Here is a 20,826-nt window from a genome sequence, read left to right as displayed (position 1 = left end):
TGCAGTTCCTTCTTAAACATTATTAATCTAAATGATCATTACCTTGTTGAAATTTGAGATAATTCTGCATGCAAGTTAGTAGCTGTTTTATATTACAATTATGGACAGTGCTTTAGAAGTATGTAATTGGCGGTAAATAACTAGGAATGTTATAAAGTCATGCAAAAGAAATCTCCCTTTGCAGCAGGAATTCCTAATAGCTACACAGCCTGTATATATTCAATAATCAGTGGCTGAGACAATAGATGCAGGAGTAGGCCATTCGGCCCTTCGAGGCAGCATCGCCATTCAATGTGATCTTAGCTGATCATCCACAATCTGTACCCCGTTCCTGCCTTCTCCCCATATTCCCTGACTCCGCTATCTTTAAGAGCCCTATCAAATTCTCTTGAAAGTATCCAGAGAACCGACCTCCACAGAGAATGCCACAGACTCACAACTCTATGTGAAAAAGCGTTTCTTCATCTCCGTTCTAAATGCCTTACCCCTTATTCTTAAACTGTGGCCCCTGGTTCTGGATTCCCCCAACATCGGGAACATGTTTCCTGCCTCGAGCATGTCCAAACCCTTAATAATCTTATATGTTTCAATAAGATGCCCTGTCATCCTTCTAAATACCAGAGTATACATGCCCAGCCGCTCCATTCTCTCAGCATGCGACAGTCCCGTCATCCAGGGAATTAACCTTGTGAACCTATGCTGCACTCCCTCAATAGCAAGACATGGAAAGAGTTGCTGGAGTCCTTCTTCCGCCAATAATTATGATAAATTATTGCCCTAAAACATCCAATAAACCTCCCATTTGAGAAGGAAACGCTAATCAAATCTCATATTGTTGAGCATTTGGACTATAAGGACTATAACAATGGAGGACCCAACATGGAGAGACCGCCGTGAGAGGGGATGGGACCGCCGCAAGGGAGGTGGTTAAGAAAAATTGACAATTGGGAAGGGTGGGAGAACAAAGGACAATGGGGACTCGGCGAGGAAGAACCACGGGGTGGGGGGGGGGGGGGGGCTGTGGCCTCCTGCACTGTCACAATGAAGTCAAATGCAAGCTTGAGGAGCAGCACCTCAAGTTCCTTCTGGATTTGTTGCATTCTTCCAAACTCTTCCAACAGGCAGGGTGATGGTGCGAGGGAGGAGGGGGCAGGCAGATCGAACCGGGGTGCGGTGTACTGGCTGAGATCCCATCATTTTTTTATTTTATTTTTTTTAAAGGGCTTTTAGTGTATATCAGCCTGATGTGCGTGCATGTGGTTCTCCTCAGGATTAGGTAACTGGCCAGAATGATGAGGACGAAACTCATGAAAGATAATTAAAGTTCATCTGGAACATCTCTCCCATCCTTGGGTTCATTGCAGAAACATCCAGTTTCTTAGTTACCCTGAAACAAGAATTTTTTAAAGCAAAGTTTAGCAAAATACCAAGTAAAAAAAAATTGATGTCATTAATTGATTAAATAAATTGATTTTTTTTGGATTTTTTTTTAAATTACACAAGAAAAAATTGTTGATTTCATATATTTTTTAAACTAACAGATCTCTAATAATTGTATTTTATTTTCAGAATGTCCAGATGGCTTGCTTTGTAACAATACAATTCCAAGACACTACAAACGTTATTCCCACTTTCTGCTTGCTGAAAACAGAGCTTTGAGCCAAAATGACACTCAATCTACATTTTGCAGTGCCTTGGAGAAAGACACCCTTACCACTTCACCTGACTTTAACAATAATGACCAATCCTTACAAGGTAGTCAATCTCTCCAGATTAAAGAAAGTCTTACAAGCAAAAAGCAAAATGCCCTACTGCTGCTAAAATCACCTAATAGCAAAGTAGTTACACAAAACTCAAGTAAATTCAAATTTGTAAAAGGAGCATCAGAGATTCTTGCTTCTGGAAGTGTTTCAAAGGAAATAGTATCTGCGTCATCATCTAGTAACCTTCACAGAAGATTACATCGTTCTGCATCACAATTAACAACAGAAGTAAAACCTGGGAATAATATAGATGGATTGTTTAAAGAGGCAACAATCAACAATACACCAAAGGAACTGAAGAGCTTGTCAGAGGATGAGTCTGCTTTTGCCCTTCCATCAAAAACCAATTGTGATGATAATATCAGTTACTCTCCACTTAGTAGTGATGATGAAATTCCTAACCAAAACTCCAGATGTTATCCAAGGAAGCAGTTGTTTCAAGATCAGACTATTAATCATTGTTATAACAGTGAAAATGCTATGTTTTTTGACTTAAAGCAGCTGCAGAGCATTAAACAAGAGTTAAGGTGCAAATCTGGTGTCACCAAGGACATCGTTATGCCTGATGTTTATGCTCTTGGCATTGGCCCAGATTCTGCTCTATTAACTGATAGTGTTAATACTTCAACAGCAAATGGAAAAGAGGGTGAAACACAATTACCACAGTCAAAATCTGAACCATCAGCATATAAGTGGTTTCCATTAGACAATGGAAACAATAAAGAGCTGTATAATCAGTTTGAATCTAATTTAATAGGATCAGCCTTAATTGAATTGAAAACAGAAGACTCAAATTCTAACAGTTTATTAGCACCTCCACAAATTAAAGAGGAACCAAGTGCTTCATCCTATTTTACTCAGTGTGTTGCTGCAGAAGAACCTTTTGATTATCAGAATAGAAAAGAAAAGAAAGGTAATTCTAGATGCCCTATGGAGACTTCATTGGCTGATACTCAGGACTTTGTTTTGCCCATGTTGAATATGGAGAAACAGGGAAGTATTTTTAAAAATGTAAATAGTCCAAAAAGCAGAACAAAGTCTTTTGCAATGGAATCACGAAGTTTATTGGGAAAAGGTTCCATAAACACCCCCAAGAGGACTGCTATTAAAAAGGAATTGAAACAAACTGATATTGGAGTTTTCTTTGGACTGCCACCAAAAGTTGAAGAGGAAAAACAATCTCAGAAAAATACACCTCCAGGAAAAGCAATAGAATTATTTTCAGAGGTTTCATATGTTGCCAAAAGACAAAGGAAGAGGAAGATAGATAGCTCTGTCAGTGATGAAGCTTGCCTAGGAAATGTAGAAAAAAAACAAATGGAGGCGATTGATGAGCAACAAAGGAGAACTAAAAGACAAAGAGAAATAAACCCGTATCGCAAAAATAAGCAATGCCCTTTTTACAAGAAAATCCCAGGTAAGTTATCAATCATTTGAATATTGCTCAAGACAATTTTTTTCCTATAGATGTTAGTTAGGGGTCAAATTCTAAGCAGTTCTGTGGTGGTATGCTGTTATAATGTAGAAGAATGTCTAGCCAGGATCTATTAGTTATGTTTCTGAGCTGGCCAGTAAATCAAGACCAGCCAGTCTTGTACATCTTCCCATGATAATGTGCAAATGCAAAAAACAGGAGTAAGTTTTCAAATGCTGATGAAACTAAATGTGCTTAACTGTTGTCCATCAGACAACAAGGAGCAGATGTAAATTGTGCAGCTGGCCAATACGTAATATTGCTGCTATGAAATTGTAGCTTTTTGATTAAGTACATGGAAATTACAAAACAAAAATAAATATTAAGCCCAGCCACTTCAACACCATTTTTCTTCTTTTCATGGAAATACTCCAAATTATGTTTACTCATCCTTCCTTGTATCTCCTCATACTCAACCCTTTATGTATATTTTAATATGCTTTTATGGTGCGAATCTTTGGAATTCTGTATGCCTGAATATTATGGAGGCCTGATCAATGGGGTATTTAAAATAAAATAGATACACTTTTGAAAAATAAGGGACTTGGAGACTATGGGGGAATTGGCAGAAAAGAGTTGTGGGCCATTTCAACTTGAAGGATTAAGTTGCTGAGCCTGCTATTTTTTAACATTCTAATGAATGCTGGAGTCTCAACACCTAGAGTCATACAGCGTGGAAACAGGCCATTCGGCCCAACTTGCCCACGCTGGCCCAATATGTCCCATCTACACTAGTCCCACCTGCCTGCGTTTGGCCCATATTCCTCTAAATCTGTCCTATCCATGTACCTGTCTAAATGTTGCAATAGTACCTGCCTCAACCACCTCCTCCGACAGCTTGTTCCATACACCCACCACTCTTTGTGTGAAAAAGTTACCTCGCAGATTCCCACTAAATCTTTTCCCCTTCACCTTAAATCTATGTCCTCTGGTCCTCGATTCACCTACTCTGGGCAAGAGACTCTGAGTCTTATCTGATCTATTCCTCTCATAATTTTGCACACTTCTATAAGATGACTCCTCATTCTCCTCCGCTCCTAGCCTGCTCCACCTCTCCCTTTCGCTCGAGCCCTCGGGTCTTGGTAACATGAAACAATTTTTTTAATTGAATCTTTTTCTGAGTTACTTCTACCTAACTTTTGTCGATGGCCTATGAAAACTGTCTTCTATTCTTTCTCCTCCTATTCGCTCACTAGTCTGCATTGTAATAAAAATCAATACTTGCCTTTGTTTACACTTCCTCAAACTAAGTACATTACAATGGCTGTTTTCTAATTTTAATCACTTGCATGTTGTGAAGCCCAATAGTCACGGTTTTAAATGCCCTCTACAGACTCTGTTCAGTCAAGCTTTAAGAGGAGGCTGTAAGAGAAGAAAAGCTTACAACATTATTTGCTTTGTAGAAATCTGTCCGAAATAACAAACTAAAGAGAGAAAGAGCAAAAACTGAAATGATGAGAGAAAGAACAAGGACAGAAGTGATGAGAGAACAGAAAATTAACTTGGCACTGACCTCCCAAATGTCTTATTTTCCCCAATTGGCTACTTAAGTGCCTACTATTTTGAAACATTTGTAATATTTGTGTTGCACCACAGCAAGTAATCTGCTGTCATGAATTATCTTGTGCTTTCAGGAACTAATTTCACAGTGGATGCCTTCCAGTATGATGTTATTGAGGGATGCACTGGCTACTTTCTTACTCATTTCCATTCGGATCATTATGGAGGTCTTACCAAGAAATTTGGATGCCTCATTTACTGCAACACAGTAAGTTTGTAAAAGTCTGTTTAAGAAAGCCAATAAAAAACAAGTAATAGACTATAATAACGGCTTTGATTGCAAGATTGAACCTTTGGCTTGATCTATTCATAGTAGCACGGAATAATGTTAATTATTTGTCGCATGGTTTATGGACATTGCAGATGTGGATCACTGTATTTCTGATTAGTAATTAACATTACTTTTGGCAGTGACCCTTGGATCAAACATTTATTACAATTCCATATTTTCATGCCTTTTTTAGCCCTTTTTATGAAAACTCAAGGTGATCAAGAGTTTTGTTAACCAACCTGGTATGGGTTTGGTATAGGATTGGAAGTGGGAGCACCAGCATAGTCTCAATGGCCTAATGATATTCTACATTATTTCTACAATTTTGTTTTAGTAGCATTACTACTATTCAATCTGGACTAAAGTTTATACAATCTGATTTTGCCGTTGTGTAGAATATCAACAAGTTCAGATACAATCAAAATTTAAGATAATGTACAGATGGATATGCATTATCTGATGGATGCCAGTTTTTGTGTGGCAATACGCGTTTGCTCTGTCAGTTTTTCTGTGAACACAATCCTGTTGATTAAAATGTTCCTATTTTACTCAAGCCCGAAGCTCGTGGCTCTCCATTTTAAAATTTCCATTACTCTAGGTAATTCAACTGGGTGTAGTTAACTTTTGATTCTGACCTGAGATGTCACCTATGCCTTTTCTCCAGAGATACTGCTTGACCGGCTGAGTTACTTAAGCATTTTGTTTCCATCATCAGTATAAACCAGCATCTGCAGTTCCTTCGTATGTAGTTAACTTTAAAAATCGGTCTCCCATTTGCACTCTGGGAACCTGATTTGAATGCTAATTACATGTGTACAGTGAAATAGATCCTATCACCCATGTACAAAGTTTGAAAACACTTCCCCCATTTTGAAATTTTTAACTCTGGCTCCATCCTATCTGTTGAGGTGGTATCTATCTTGTATGGAGGAAATTGCATTTGTCGCGGGATTAACATTAGAGTGATGTTTGCTCAGCTAGCTAGTGATACTCAACATTCTAAGAATTTGCTGCAAAATAGTTGTAAAGATTACTGGGAATTCTGCAGTCCCAGTGACAATTAGGTTGGTGATTCAAATCTAATTTCCCCTTTGAATTGCAGATAACACGCAATTTGGTGATATCTAAACTTAAAGTACAGGACCAATGTGTTATAAGTTTACCGATGAACACTGAATGTATTGTGGATGGAGTTAAGGTCGTACTTTTGGATGCAAATCAGTAAGTGTTTTACCACGTCCTGTTTCAATGTACTGACTTTACCATCAGTTACTATCTTACTTTCCACCTCATGTCTCCTTTAACTTTAGGTCGGGTTGAAAATGATTTTAGTCTCTCATAAGAACTCTTGACACTTTGTGTTGCAGATTCATTCTGGATGCCAATAAGAAAATTTATTGGCAAAACTTGAAATTTCTACAATCAGTAATTGAATGATTGCATGCAATATTAAATAATACATTAATCATGAATCCAAATAATGCATTAATCCATTTATAATTATATTACCCTGCTGAAGGTTATTTATTGCCATAATAGTTTTTTTTTATTACATGAATTTTTTTTAAGTTGATATGGTGCCTTTTAAACAAAAGTTAAAAATCAAAGGTGATAGTATGAAGTTCAGGCACTGTGTCGGTAGTTTACCGATTTCTTCAGAAGTCTTGGTATATTCATATGTCAACTTTTACGCAATAGTGACGCTTTTGACTGGGTTTTGGATTTGCGTGCCTTTTTAGAACTGATCTAATTTAAACAGCCAGTGCAACATTTAAAGATACTATTTAATTAAAAAGATACTGTTTGAGAAATGTAAAAATAAACTCATGGCACCTCAAAGATGAGAAGAGGCCTACTTCAGATATTCTGGCAGCATTTAGCTAACTAGTCATTCATCCCATAACTATTCATGTCATTTTACTATGCACTGATCAGTTGCTTAATTTTCCTTTAAAGCAGTGTTCAGTGGAAAAAAGATAATTAGAAAGCATCTGGATCACCTGAGATCTGAGTGTTTGAAAGCAAATATTGGAAAAGTCTTTCCTGTCTATGCCACTCTTTCTTCAATGAAATCTTAATCCACAAAAAAACTACTTGTATGAAATGAGTGAGATTCATACTCCTCATCTAATGAGATGAGTATAGAAGTCGGGATGTTATGTTACAGTTGTATAAGTCGTTGGTGAGGCTGCATTTGGAGTATTGTGTTCTGTTCTGGTCACCCTGCTATGAGAAGGATATTGAGGGGTAATCTTATAGCGGTTTGTGGGGTGAATGCAGTCTTTTACCCAGTGTAGGGGAATTAAGAACCAGAGGACATGGGTTTATGGTGAGAGGGGAAAGAATCTGAAGGGCATCTTTTTCACACAGGAAGTGGTCAGTATATGGAAATAACTGCCGGAGGTGGTGGTTGAGGCAAGATCTATAACATTTAAAAGACATTTGGACAGATTTATGGATGGGAAAGGTTTTGAAAGATATAGACCAAATGTGGGCAGGGAGCACAGGTGTATAAAGGGGCATCTTGGCTGGCTTGGACAGATAGGCCTGTGTTCTCTGACTATGACCTATTTTGGGTAGGATTTCCCCCTGTGTATGTACAAAAACCACAGGAAGTCTTTGTGCTTCTGCAGCATCTGAGGCTAGGTTTAAAGTTCAATTACATACATTTCCTCCTTCATTGGACAAATTTATGTTTCCATAGTCAAGAAAATTTCTGAAATCTCAACAATCAAAATAATCATTTAATGTTTCAATGCAATAAATTACTTCAGCATTAATGCTTATGATACAAAGACATGTTGATGCAGATTCTATCCTTGCTTTGGTCAGCAATTTTTATTTTTGTATCTTGAATTCCAGTTGATTCAGTGGTGACCAATTTGACTTGTAGGTCTAACAAAACACTGAATGAAGAAAATTAAATAGTGCTTTTCAGCGACTATAATAAGTTAGTTGTAATGAATAATATAAGCAAATTATTTTTTTGTAACATTAGTACATCTCATCATCATTGTATATGTGATGGTGTTCCTGTCTCTGCCACCCAAACCACTTTTGCTGAAACCTTGAGGTTAAGAATTGTACGCTTTATTAATAGAAAAGTGTTTTTAAATTTTAAATGAGTGCTACTACATTTACTACTCATCCAAAGACACCTAAAAATCATGTTGGTGAAATCTGATTTTTAGTCCTCGTGGTTGTGTTTCCCCCTATACTATTGGGTGAAGAACAGCAGGATTTTGCTACGTTGATGAAAAAACAGATGGACATCTTAGTGAAGCTGATGCATAACTTAGTTGGTAGTAATGGCCGGTTCTCACGGTGCGACCTGACGCAAGATGTCACCAGAGTGAAGTGGTCGTGGTCCAGCACGAGTTCCGCACGATATAACGGGGGGTAGATAAAGAGTTCCCACGGTACTCGGCAATTCTGTCATTTGTGCGAGTGACTTGTCCGTCTCCCGATCTTTCCCGTTAATCGTGAATGAACGTCGTGGACTGTAGTGTAGTTAATCACGTGGCACAAATGATGTCACTTTTTTTCACACACTATATAAATATCCTCCGTTCGTAGAATTGGCTCATTTGCAGACATGCCTATACAAAGTTGGTTTGAGTACAGGCTGGTTGTTATTTTCATTGACGCGCTGTATGCATTAGCGCAACGTGCATCGAAAACGCTTGCGTGAAGGCAGAAGGGTGAGATTAATTCAAAAGAGAATTAAGAGGAAGTCTCACTGGGTTAAGCCCATGTTTCAACGGAGACCTCAATTTGGACAATATGAGCAACTGCTTAATGTGCTGTGCGAAGAGGATAAAAGTGCATTCAAAAACTTTGTCAGAATTTCACCCGAGCTCTTTAATGAGTTAAAGAATAATTTGGGACCTCTGCTGAAGAAGACTGACACTGTAATGAGAAAGGCACTGGAACCAGGGTTGCGCATAGCAATCACCCTCCGCTACTTGGCCTCAGGCGATTCTTATAAAAGTCTATCTTACAACTTTCTTGTCGCCACCAACAGCATCTGTGGTATTGTCCGAGAAACCTGTGAGGCGATCATCCAATTTTATTCAGCTGAAGTGATGGAATGCCCCAGTACACCAGATGCGTGGAAGAGAGTTGCACTGGGGTTTGAAAACAGGTGGAACTTTGCTCACACATGTGGGGCTTTGGATGGCAAGCATGTGGCAATTCGTAAACCACCCGGAGGTGGCTCAAATTATTTCAATTACAAGAAATTCCACTCAATTGTACTCATGGCGGTGGTTGATTATAACTACAACTTCCTGTATGTGGATGTGGGCACATCTGGAAGTGTTGGTGATGGCCGGATTTGGAAAGAAACCTGGCTTGGAAAGACAATGGAAGGTGGAACAGCAGGCATGCCTGATCCAGAACCTCTGTCAGGAGAAGACAGCCCGGACATCCCATATGCGATGGTTGCTGATGAAGCCTTTGTACTACGGCCCTGGATTATGAAGCCATATCCACAGAGGAATCTAACTTGGGAACAGAGGATCTTCAATTACAGGCTGTCATGGGCCAGGAGGGTAGTAGAAAATTCTTTTGGCATCTTGGCAAACAGATTTAGATGCTTGCTCAAGACAATGGAGCAGAGGCCCAAGAATGTGGAGAGTATAGTATATGCAGCATGTGTTCTGCACAACCTGATCCGAATGAGAGGTGCAGCTGCTGGATCAGCAACATCCATCCAGGACGGTGACATAGTGGACAGTGACACAGGGGAAGTAACACTAGGTGCTTGGAGAAGTGGTGCGAACAAGTTGAAAATGGTCTCACTGCAGCGTTTGAAAGGTAACTCGGGCACATCCAGTGTGAAAGAGCAAAGAGACCATCTCTGCGCTTACTACAATTCACAATTGGGGAGTGTGCCGTGGCAGAACAGCTATATTGATGGGTAGCTGACCACAGGAACACTACTGCATGTTATAAGCTGACTTCCTAGTGTTGTCCTCTGAAAAATGCTTCCTATAAGATGTTCGTCCGCAAAACCTGCCGTTTAGAACATTGCATTGTCCCTTTAAATGCCTGAGTTCACGCTTGTAGCGGAGGTTGATGGATATAATGTGTTTTAAATAATCTCGCGTGCCTCATTTGTTGTATTTCGTGTTTGCGAGGCCCTTTTACAGACAAATGTTTTGTGTGATGCATCTCCTCTCAATATGTGACAGAATTCGTCGTCTTATATTGTCAAATAGGAATAAAGACTTTGTATCACATTTACCGTGCTGATTGTCTTATTTCATTTTCTACCAAGAGGTGAAGAACACGTTTAAATAGCTGAACATTTCAGGGTCCTGCACACTCAAAAATGTAAATGAGTGAAAATGTGATTATATCACCTTCATTAAGGTTTTTTGTGTTTCAGCATGAGAGGGATTATAACATTAGAGACATTCATCTTGTAGTGATTTATTAATGACGATTTGCAGACATCAAGCTGATAGTCAAAAATAAATTTATTTAGCAGTGGGGTAAACAAGCAATGACAATCAAAATGCTGAGGTAAAAGCTTTATCACACTTCAGGATATAATAAAATGTGGAGCCACCAACAGAAAAAAAAAATGCACAAGATTAAAGGACACATAAATTAACATACAGACATTTACAAAGGACTATAGATGTCACACCAAATGGTGAGTGGCCAAGAAATAAAATAAACTAAAACTCAAACTGTTATTTGAAACACCACAAAAAATATTCTCAGCTTCCGAGGGTTAACTGGGGTAGTTGACGTCAGCGCAACCTTCTGCCCTTTCTTGAAAAGGACTTTGTGCACGGACCTCTCCGTAAACAACAGGCAAAGGTGGATTTCGAGCAGGCTGCAGCTCTGCAAACATCAGAGGTGATGGTGAGTGTCTCTAGAAGGAAATTAAGAAGTACACGTGAAAAATTTCTCACGGACCTTACAATTGCGGGACCTTTCATTAAAGTTCCCTTTGAAGATCAGAGTTCTTCTCTTGAATCTCATTAACACAACTCATGAATAAGTTGTTGTCCATATGCAGATGCTAATGTTTATTTTTTAATTTATATCGCACTAAACACAATAGTTTACCTGTTCAGCACGGAATGGTGGATGTCCCCCCATTGCACGCGGCAATCCATAGGGCCTGTCTGTGTACTTTAGAATCACAGAGTTATGTATTAGTCAATGTATTAAAAAAAACACAGATTATGAATCAAGTTAGGGAAGCGTACATATATTTGTTAATACCTGGTCATAGAAGTGAGGCGGGCGAGGCTGAGGAACCAGTGGACGCTGCACCTCAGATGCACGTGCTTCCATTAACTGTACAGACAACACCACACATTAAAACTATGTTGCTTTATGATGTGAGAAATAAAGAGTTTTAACAGAGACGCTGAATGAAGGGAAGAATTTTAAGAATAGATCTATACCTTGTTATTTCTATAAGTGATCGCCCCATTTATCATATGCCATGCAAAATCCCATTGACCATCACTAATTTCATCTTCCATCATTGAGTGACAGAAGTCGAATGTCCTGTGCGTGAAGCCCATTGGTGTCACGCGTCCTTCCTCCAACAATCTTTCGCAGTCTCGAATAGTTTTATGGAGCTGAAAATTCAGAGCGTAAATATAAAAATCAGCAAAATGCTGGGTGGGTGCATTGTCCAATAAGCATCAAGTTTATATACTCACACTACTAATGCTGTCTACATCTGTCCCTTCTTCAGCGCCTCCGGGTGTGGTGAGGTCGATGCTTGCACTGTGCCTACTACGGTGCTGTTGGATGGTGGATGGGCTCGGTGTGGAAGTCCCTTCCAGAGGATCATCCAACGCCTGTTCAATTATGTGTTTTTCCTGTAGGAATTACATGAAGTCATTTACACATAGTGTCCAGAGCCTCAAGACCTCAAATATTTGTTGTAATAAAAGTACCTTGGGTGCGCTAGTCCTGGTCACTGCACGCACAATATGCCCTGATAGGAAACGCCACCTCTCCTCTATCCACCTATTCCTCTCTGTCTGTCTGTTTCCAGCTGACCCTGATCTGGTCCCAAGTGCGGTGATTTTTCCGTAAATGGTCCTCTGGTTAGCGAACCATTGCAAAAGTTGGTCATCTGCATTAAAGTAGAGTGCTGGAATTAAATAGAACTTCAAGCATTGGATCTATTCCGTTAAATTAAAGTTTTGGTCAGTAAAGAGAGGCCTGTTTAAGAGCATGCCCTCCGCATTTAATGTGCTATTTCTTGTTCTTCTTGGATAACAAGCGCACGTTGGTAAATACAGATGGCCTTTTTGAAGACAAGCATTACAAGTGAAAATTGCCTGCCCTCATGCATAATTTATTTTATAGCTCTTAGAGACATGATTCCTACTTCAAACAAAGAGGGTGTAAAAGCTGTCTGCCACTACTTTTACATTGCAGCTGCAGGGAACAGACAGACTTATAAGATAAATTAAATGTAACTGCAAAAACAGCACTTTTACATCTGTAGCATTGTATGTTTTTAAATCATGGATAACATTAAATTGTTCTCCTGTACATAAACTAATATATTGTTATAGATACTCACATGAGCACCCGGGATACTCCGCAGCCTTCGTCTCCAGCAGGTTGCGCTTTCTCTCCCTATTTCTATAATCCTCTCTGGATTTGTCATAGAGAATCTCATTGCATTGGTACCACTCCACCAGTTCCCCCTCTTGTTCCCTGTTGATGTTATATGGCCTTACCTTCTGCCATCTTCCCTTTATGTTATCGTCTGCTGAGGCTATTGGGGGGGCAACAGCTACTGGGGAGGCAATCTCAAATCCACCTTGATCACCCTCTCCCTGCTCCAAGGAGCCCACAGGCAGTGGTATCTCTGGCATCTCCTCTTGCCTCTCTACCTGTCTCTCTTGCTGAGTCTCCTCCTCATTTACCTGCATGGCTAAAAACTTTCTGACTTTCTTTGACCCCTTTCTTTGCGCTTTTCTGAGAGGCATCTCTGCAAGTCTTACTGTGAAAAAGATTCTCAAACAATGACAATTAGGTGGGACGTCCTCGATGGACACATGGTCCATTGGCGATATTGAGACCACCTTTTTTACTCACCTTATGTCCCCTCTGTCAAGCTTCCGGGTTTACCGTTCGCAGGAGTTCCCATGGTACCCGCAAGAGTCATTACGGATATCGCACGGATATCGCACTGGCGTCTGCATTCATACAATGTTGCAACGCTCACCAAAAAGTGCTCAAGTCACTCTTGGAGAAATTCAAAAATGTTTGAATTTTCTCCCGACCTTACAAAGTTACACGACTACCTGCCGTTAGCGCCACGGAGGTCCTCGGTGGTCCACGAATGCCGTACTGCTATCGCAGAAGGTTCCCACAATGTTAAATTCTTGTTAAGTCTTGCGTCAGGTCGCATCGTGAGAAAGCCCTTTAAAGCATTAACTTTTGTATATGGTTATAGCATTGCATCAAATTAGTTATGATTATTGCTCGTGTTTAACAGGCATAATTAAATAATAGTTACACCTATTTTTAAAATCGCTCTAAACATCTATTCTTCAGCTGTCCGGGAGCTGCAATGCTGCTGTTCCAACTTCCAAATGGCAAGACCATATTGCATACTGGTGATTTTCGAGCTAATTCCTCAATGGAGCGTTATTCCCATCTAATGGATCAAAAAATTCACATTCTTTATCTTGATACCACGTAAGGAAAGTTGCTTGTATATATTTGTGTGATAGTATCTTCATTTCAAATCGGTATTGTGCAATGTCTTTCTCACTGGCTTTGGGAATAGTAAATCAACTGCTGTCATTTTGTATATGGTTGTAGCATTCCATATTTGCTTGTTTAAGTGTCATTAATTGAAATATAGAACTTGCAATGATTGTATAGAGAGGGGAGCTGGGCCATACAGCATAGGACAGCTGGGTGACCCCATAAGACAATGAACGGTTCCTTGGAGCACACGATAGCAAAGGGTATCCACAGATATTTCCAGATAGTTTTACCATAATCTAATTCAAAATCCCTAGAGCTTGCATTTTGTCAAACAATGTAGTGCAGATTTCCAAACTTTGACAAAAAGACCAACCTATGTGCTGACCAGCCATAGATTCCTATTGTATATTTGTGTGCATGGTATTTTCTAGTAGAATTAGTATGTGGTTAAAGAGATGTTTCTGTCGCCATTGGATAAATGAGTTTAAACAAAATTAATGTGATCTGATTTGCATCAAATAATAGAATTGCATTTTACTGCAAATCAGGCAATGTGCTGATTTTGATGTCTGTTCAGTGGATGCTGGGTAATATCTACTCAGAATAATACATTGTTGATCTAGAACTGCTGTCCACTTGTGTCTGGAATATCCTTCAAAATAACAGTAATGAGAATAGAGGGCTTATATAAATTAATGTAGATATTTGGGATATTCATGTTGACCACATTGATTAAATATCTGTAATGCATTTTTTAAACTTGGTAGATATTGCAGTCCAGAATACACCTTTCCTTCTCAACAAGAAGCTATCCAATTTGTGGGAAATATTGCTTTTGAAACTGTTGCAATGAACCCTAGGACATTGATTGTCTGTGGTACATACTCAATTGGAAAAGAGAAGGTTTTCCTCGGTAAGGATTTTATCTATAATCATTGTATCCATACATGCATGTAAATGTTTTTCATTTCTCTTGCGTCCCAATACCCAAAAAACTGTTTGTATCAATCTGAAGTGAGTTAATTATATGCATTTGCAATGCAGTTTAATAGAACTCTGTATAATTTATGCTAAAGTAATAGTCAGTGCGTCTAATAAAGTTTGTTTCCATGTAAAAATAAGTAACTATTACTATACAATAAAGCCTAAATATGATTCTAGCCACATATCTGAAAATGGTGAGAGTTTGGAGACTCTGATATGCAGATCCTAATGCATAATACTAAAAAGGCCAGTATGCAGACATGGCAAATAATTAGGAAAGTTTATTATTAGGAATGTTATTCTTTGCAGAGAAGAGAAATGAATGCAAAAGTGGAGAGATTGTTTCAATTGTATAGGTCACTGATGAGATCACAGTGTAAGGTATTAGTCTTTTGTTTCATGAAGAATGTTAATATGCTGGAAGACATTTTTACTAGACTAAGAGCCCTGTCCCACTGTACAAGTTCATTCAAGAGTTCTCCCCGAGTTTGCCCTGATTCGAACTCACAGATTTACGGTAATGGCCGCTCGTAAGTACTCGGGGCTCTCGTGGACATTTTTCAACATGTTGAAAAGTCTTCCCGAGCTTACCTGCCATTAGCGAGTCTTCCCGAGTACCTGCCGTTAGCGTTACGAGCCGCTAAGAGACGTCCCCGAGCTCCGACGTACCCGCTACGTTCATTCTACGTGCTTACCACGAGTTTGATTGGTTTTTTTTTAAACTCTGGAGAGCTCTTGAATGAACTCATACAGTGGGACAGAGCCATAATGCCTAGAATGGACATTTGGTCATACAGGAAAGGTTGCGCAGGCTGACCTTGTATCGAGCTCAGAATAGTGAAAGGAGACCTGGCTGATACATCAAGATCTGTATAGGGTGAAAACAGAGGCTTTGTTTCATCTTGTGAAATAATTTAGAATTGAGACTCATTGGTTTAAACTGAGTTGCCATTTAAGAGGTTTTATTTGCATTTGACAGTTGTGTCTTTGGAACCTTTTCTCAAAGGGTGGTGGAGGTAGAGTCCTTAAATATTTTTAAGGTAGAGCTAAATTGATTTTCTATAACTAAGATGCGAAAGGTCATCGCTGATGACAGAGAATGCTGAGCTCAGTTTGCAGTGCGATAACTGTGATCTTGTTACATGCTGGAGCAGACACATTAAATTTATGAATTTTAAAATAATAAAGGAAATAATTTTGCATTTCTCTGAAATGCTTTAAGTGTTTGGGTGCATTAATTAAGTTTGATGCTCTACGCCAGTTATGCAGGAGGAAATAAAGGGATAACTGGAATAAAAAGGAAAATTGAGAGATGACAATGCAGTGAAAACTGATTTTTTTTTTTTCTTTCAAAAGTAATGATTTTATGGAAATTTAGAACGTAGTGCAAAACATGCCAATATGCTTATTCTTCCATTTTTCTAGTCCCATATCCCTCTCAACCTTTCCTGTCCATTTGCTTGTCTAAATGTATTTTAAGCGTGTGAGACATGATTTCCCACACACCACTGATTATCCCCAATCTGTTCTTGCTTATCCACATGCTGGTAGATCCTGTCTAGGTTCAGAATCCTGTTTATTACTTTGCCTATCAGAAATGTCAGGCTCATTGACTTGTCATTCTCTGGCTTGTCCCTGTAGCCTTTCTTAAGTAGAGATGAAATGTTAGCCATCCTCCAATTTTATGGCATCTCCCCCTGTGGCTAAAAATTATATTGATAGCTCTGCCAGGGGCCCCAGCAATTTCATCCTGAGCTTCCCACAATGTCTGAGGATGCACGTGTTAGCCCCAGGAGATTTACCCACTTTAATATTCTTTAAGTTTACTGGCACCTATTTTGTAATTCTGATGTGGTCCAAAAGCAATACTGCAGCAAATAATCTTGGGTCAGTTATAGCATAGATTAAATATGGAGCAACTACATTCCCTCTTCTTCCCTGTGCATTCCCCTCCATTCACCACCTCCAGTTTAAATTCCATTTGGAATATTTTGGAGGACCAAGAAACCAAGAAACACATGACTACTCATTTTCCTCATTTGTTTTGCTTCCATTACCTTCTGGGTAAGAAGTATTCATTTAGCACTCTCCTGCTGCTCGTCATATTAACAACCACATTGATCTTTAAGGGAACCTCTTTCCTCCCTTGTTACCCTTTTTCTCATAATATACCTGTAAAATCTCTTAGGATTTTCCTCTATCTGCCAGAAGAATCTCATGTCCTCTTGATGCACTCCTGACTTCCCTCTTAAGCGTTCTCTACATTCCTTGTATTACTCAAGGGATTTGTTGCCTCTTCTGACATGAGCCTCAATATTCCTCATCATCCAGGGTTCCCAAAACCTGCCGGACTCACCCTTCATTTTAACAGCAACATACTGTCCTTGAACTCTCCCAATCTCACCTTTTAAAAGCTTATGATTTGTTAGATACACCTTCACCTGGTAAACAGCATCTCCAAAACAACCTCTGCCAGTTCCTGTCTAATATTTTCAAAGTTGGCCTTGCCCCAGTTTGGAGATTACACTTGTGGATCAGTCCTATCTTTTTCCATAACTATTTTGAAACTCCTACATTTTGAAACTGTTCCCTATTGGCACATGGGTTATTTGTCTTACTTTGTTCCCTCATGGGACATCTAATGTGGAATCCTCTCCTGTAGAGCCCTGTATATCTTGTTTAAGAAAACTTTCATGGATAGACATAAGAAATTCCACACCATCCTTTTCAAGATGAGATTCCCACAATATGTCTGCTATTATGATCCTATTGTTCTTGCAGCCATCTGCAATCTCGGTAATTCTTGCTTACTATTGGGTGCTTTACAATATGGTTCCATCAAAGTTACCATCCCCTTGATATCTCTAATTTCTGGACATCCTTATGAAACCGAATGGATAAATGTGACCAAAATATCTAAATTTCTAAAGAGTGATATTTCTCTAAAATAATCTTGAGATCTGTAGGTGTGTAAAATGTGTTTACATGTGTAAATATTAGCTTGGCTAATTTGCTCTGTTTTGTAATTACTCGGTAAATAAATTCATAATTGTAACCTGCATATTTCCAAGGAATGGGGGAGGGGGGGGGGTTATTAAAGAAGCCTTACTAATTCTTGTCTGTCATTTTTCTTAAAGCCATAGCACAGGTGCTTGGATGTAAAGTCTGTATTACTAAAAATAAGCTTGACATTCTACGGTGCTTGAACTCGGAACAGATAGATTCTGTGGTCACTTTGGACTGGCAAAGCACTCAAGTTCATTTATTGCCAATGATGCAGATTACTTTTAAGGTAAGTTGCCTTGAATTTATTTTTTCTCCAAAGAATCATGGACTTTTGCCATTAAGCATTGACTGTGATTGGTTTCAATAACTGGCGACTTTAACTAGAAATTGCAACAAAAGCATGTTTGATAATTATGCAAGTGTGAGATGTTGCTCTCTAAGAAGTTGAATAAAGGGGAAAGTGTGCAAGTAATAACCTGTAACTTCCTGGTTCAGGAGTAGCTACTTCCCTAAAACTATCGGGCTATTAAATACTATAACCACTACAACTACATAGACTTGGGAGCATTATTTTTGTCTTTGAACTATTTTTGTTTATTTGTTTTTTTTATATAAGTGTGTGTATGTATAGTAGAGGCACAAACGTTGTGAATAAATGGATTCTTTATTCAGGCATTGTAGGTTGGATATACATGCACGATTAGCACTCTAACATAATAGTCATTGTTGCTGAGAGGCTAATGCCTTGTGGGCTCGGTTGAGCTCCTGCTGAGGTGGCAGAACACTCATGAAGAGATAGGAAGAGAAAGAAGCGTGAGCGGGAAGGTCGGTTCTTATATACTAGGGCACACCCTGTGACTTCTTCCCATGACTGCTGAGGATTCGCATTGCAAGAGTGACCTAACAACTAGGTGCCGTTGAATATGATAATATGTATATTGAGCTATTTTGTTTAGAACGGGTCTTGGAGTACTTTGTAACATTTAATGGAGATGGGTGGGTCAAGATTTTTAAATTGAGTGGTGGGTACCTGGAACGTTGCCACGGTTGGTGATGGAGGCATACGATGGTGGAATTGAGACTTTTGGATAGGCACATGATGCAGAAGTGGAGATATATGGACAATGTGCAGGCAGAAGAGATTAGTTTAACCTGGCATCATCATGTTTAGTGTGGACATTGTAGGCTGATGGGCCTATTTATGTGCTGTAGTGTTTTATGTTATATTGTGAACAAATAAAACTCTGTGCACAAATTAATCAGCAAGAGAATGTGAAAAAATCGAAATAAAATGTTGTTTTGTGCATGCAAATAGTTTATTTTTGTGCCAGATAACAATAGAACATGGAGCAGTTCTGCACAATGCCAGGCCCTTCGGCCACAATGTCTGTGCTGACATGATGCCAAGGCAAACTGTAATCTGCCTCCACTTAATCCTTATCCTCAATTCCCTGCATATCCAAATTCCTATCCAAAAGTCTCTTAAATGCCATTATCATATCTGCCTTAACCACATGGCCAGCAGTGTGTTCCAGACACTCGCCACACACTGTGGAAACAAAACTGCCACAGAATCTCCTGTCTGTCCTTCTCAATCGCACTGGCTGGCTTCACCCTTCCCCGCAGCATCTCAGAGACTGGCTCTGCCACAGGCCTGACTGCTGCAGCCCTCCCTGACTGGACTATTTACCCCCCCCCCCCCCACAGTCACGAGTTATATTTGATGATACGTACTGTGACTTTGCTTCTGAACTCTTGTTTAAACAAAATCTTCTGAGGGCTGTTCACTCTGCTGAAGGTGGTAGCAGATGCTTTCCTGATGATTCAACGTGCATCTGCAAGAGAAAGGCATTTGAGCAAGTCAACACAAAGATAGTTCCGTTGGCATATTTTAACTATTTGAATCCACAGATATATGCAATTAATCATTGCAAAGGTTGGAAGGATGGCACAGTGATAAAGTTGCTGCTTTACTGGGCCAGAGTCCTGGGTTCAATCCTGACTACGTGTACTGTCTGTATAGAATCTGTTCATTCTCCCCAGGACTGCGTGGGTTTACCCCAGGTTTCATCTTGCATTCCAAAGACATATGGGTTTGTAGGTTAATTGGCTTCAGTAAAGATTGTAAATTGTCCCGAGAGTGCAGTGTAGTTCTAATGTACGGAGATCACTGGTCGGTGCCGATCTGGTTGATCTGCCTGTTTCCATGCATCTCTAAACTAAACTATAAAATCTGGTTGACGTTGGTAGAAAAATGCAATGTACTACAATTATGTATGTGATAAGACTGCAGTCTAGCTGGAGCAGCCAATCTAACAACTCTGTTTAATTTGCCTGTTTAATTTTGGATGACTTTTGTCTTCAACTTTGCTGTTTGGGAGGCAGCTATCATTTCATACTGGAATCCTCTTCCTTCCTGATAATACTTATTTCTTTGTTGTCGGTAATTTGAGATATGAGTGTGTATAGGGAGGTTGCACGGCAGTCGGGTCATGACCCATGACCCGTACTGTTGCTACGCTACGCCAACTGGAGTACATGCGATGAACTATAGGTAAGCACTGACCATTGTTTCCAGCATAGTGGGCCCGTCAAAACCCACCGAAATTATAAATTTTTGCACTGTAAATAATTATGGAAATTTGGATAAGCGTGAGAGGCATTTAGCCTACTTCAGAATTCCAAAAATGAGGAGAAATGACGGTAGATAGAAGCGAGAGCTGAAGGGACAACAACCGCCAAAGTGCCTGGCGAACATTGGCTGTTTGCTCACTGCATTTCATCAACAGTAAGGCATTATTTGTGTTTTTTCTTGATTCCTTTGGCATCTAAAAAGTTTCAGAAGTGATAAATCTGGCTGTAAAATTTTAAAATCGCCCATGGTTCTCAAGTGGGTTTTTACATACAAAAAGAAAACGCCTCTGAAGCAAAATTTACAGCCAGATTTATCACTTCTGAGACTTTTTAGATACCAAAGGAATCAAGAAAAAACACAAATAATGCCTTACTGTTGATAAAATGCAGTGAGCAAACGCGATAATTCCCAATATTTTCAA

The 20,826-nt window shown here is 39.4% G+C and overlaps 1 protein-coding gene and 2 long non-coding RNA genes across 3 annotated transcripts in view; 1 reads left to right on the top strand and 2 right to left on the bottom strand.

Moving 5' to 3' along the window:
- Nucleotides 1-20,826, top strand: part of dclre1a (DNA cross-link repair 1A) — a 52,851-nt gene that overhangs the window by 15,322 nt on the left and 16,703 nt on the right. Inside the window, exons 2-7 of the mRNA XM_033033914.1 lie at nt 1,570-3,180; nt 4,872-5,005; nt 6,171-6,289; nt 13,622-13,765; nt 14,548-14,693; nt 17,902-18,056. Coding sequence (XP_032889805.1) covers nt 1,570-3,180; nt 4,872-5,005; nt 6,171-6,289; nt 13,622-13,765; nt 14,548-14,693; nt 17,902-18,056 — 2,309 coding nt within the window. The remainder of the gene's footprint in view (nt 1-1,569; nt 3,181-4,871; nt 5,006-6,170; nt 6,290-13,621; nt 13,766-14,547; nt 14,694-17,901; nt 18,057-20,826) is intronic.
- On the bottom strand, nt 10,757-11,382 carry LOC116981134. Its single transcript, XR_004414172.1, has 3 exons — nt 11,312-11,382; nt 11,153-11,218; nt 10,757-10,955 (listed from the first exon to the last, which is right to left on the bottom strand). It is a non-coding gene; the product is annotated as an uncharacterized LOC116981134 (long non-coding RNA).
- Nucleotides 12,000-13,414, bottom strand: LOC116981135. Its single transcript, XR_004414173.1, has 2 exons — nt 13,369-13,414; nt 12,000-12,182 (listed from the first exon to the last, which is right to left on the bottom strand). It is a non-coding gene; the product is annotated as an uncharacterized LOC116981135 (long non-coding RNA).

Source organism: Amblyraja radiata, chromosome 15 (assembly GCF_010909765.2).
Source record: "Amblyraja radiata isolate CabotCenter1 chromosome 15, sAmbRad1.1.pri, whole genome shotgun sequence".
Lineage (NCBI taxonomy): Eukaryota > Metazoa > Chordata > Chondrichthyes > Rajiformes > Rajidae > Amblyraja > Amblyraja radiata.
Note: the sequence above shows the minus strand (reverse complement) of the source record. Positions and strands in the feature narration are given on the sequence as shown.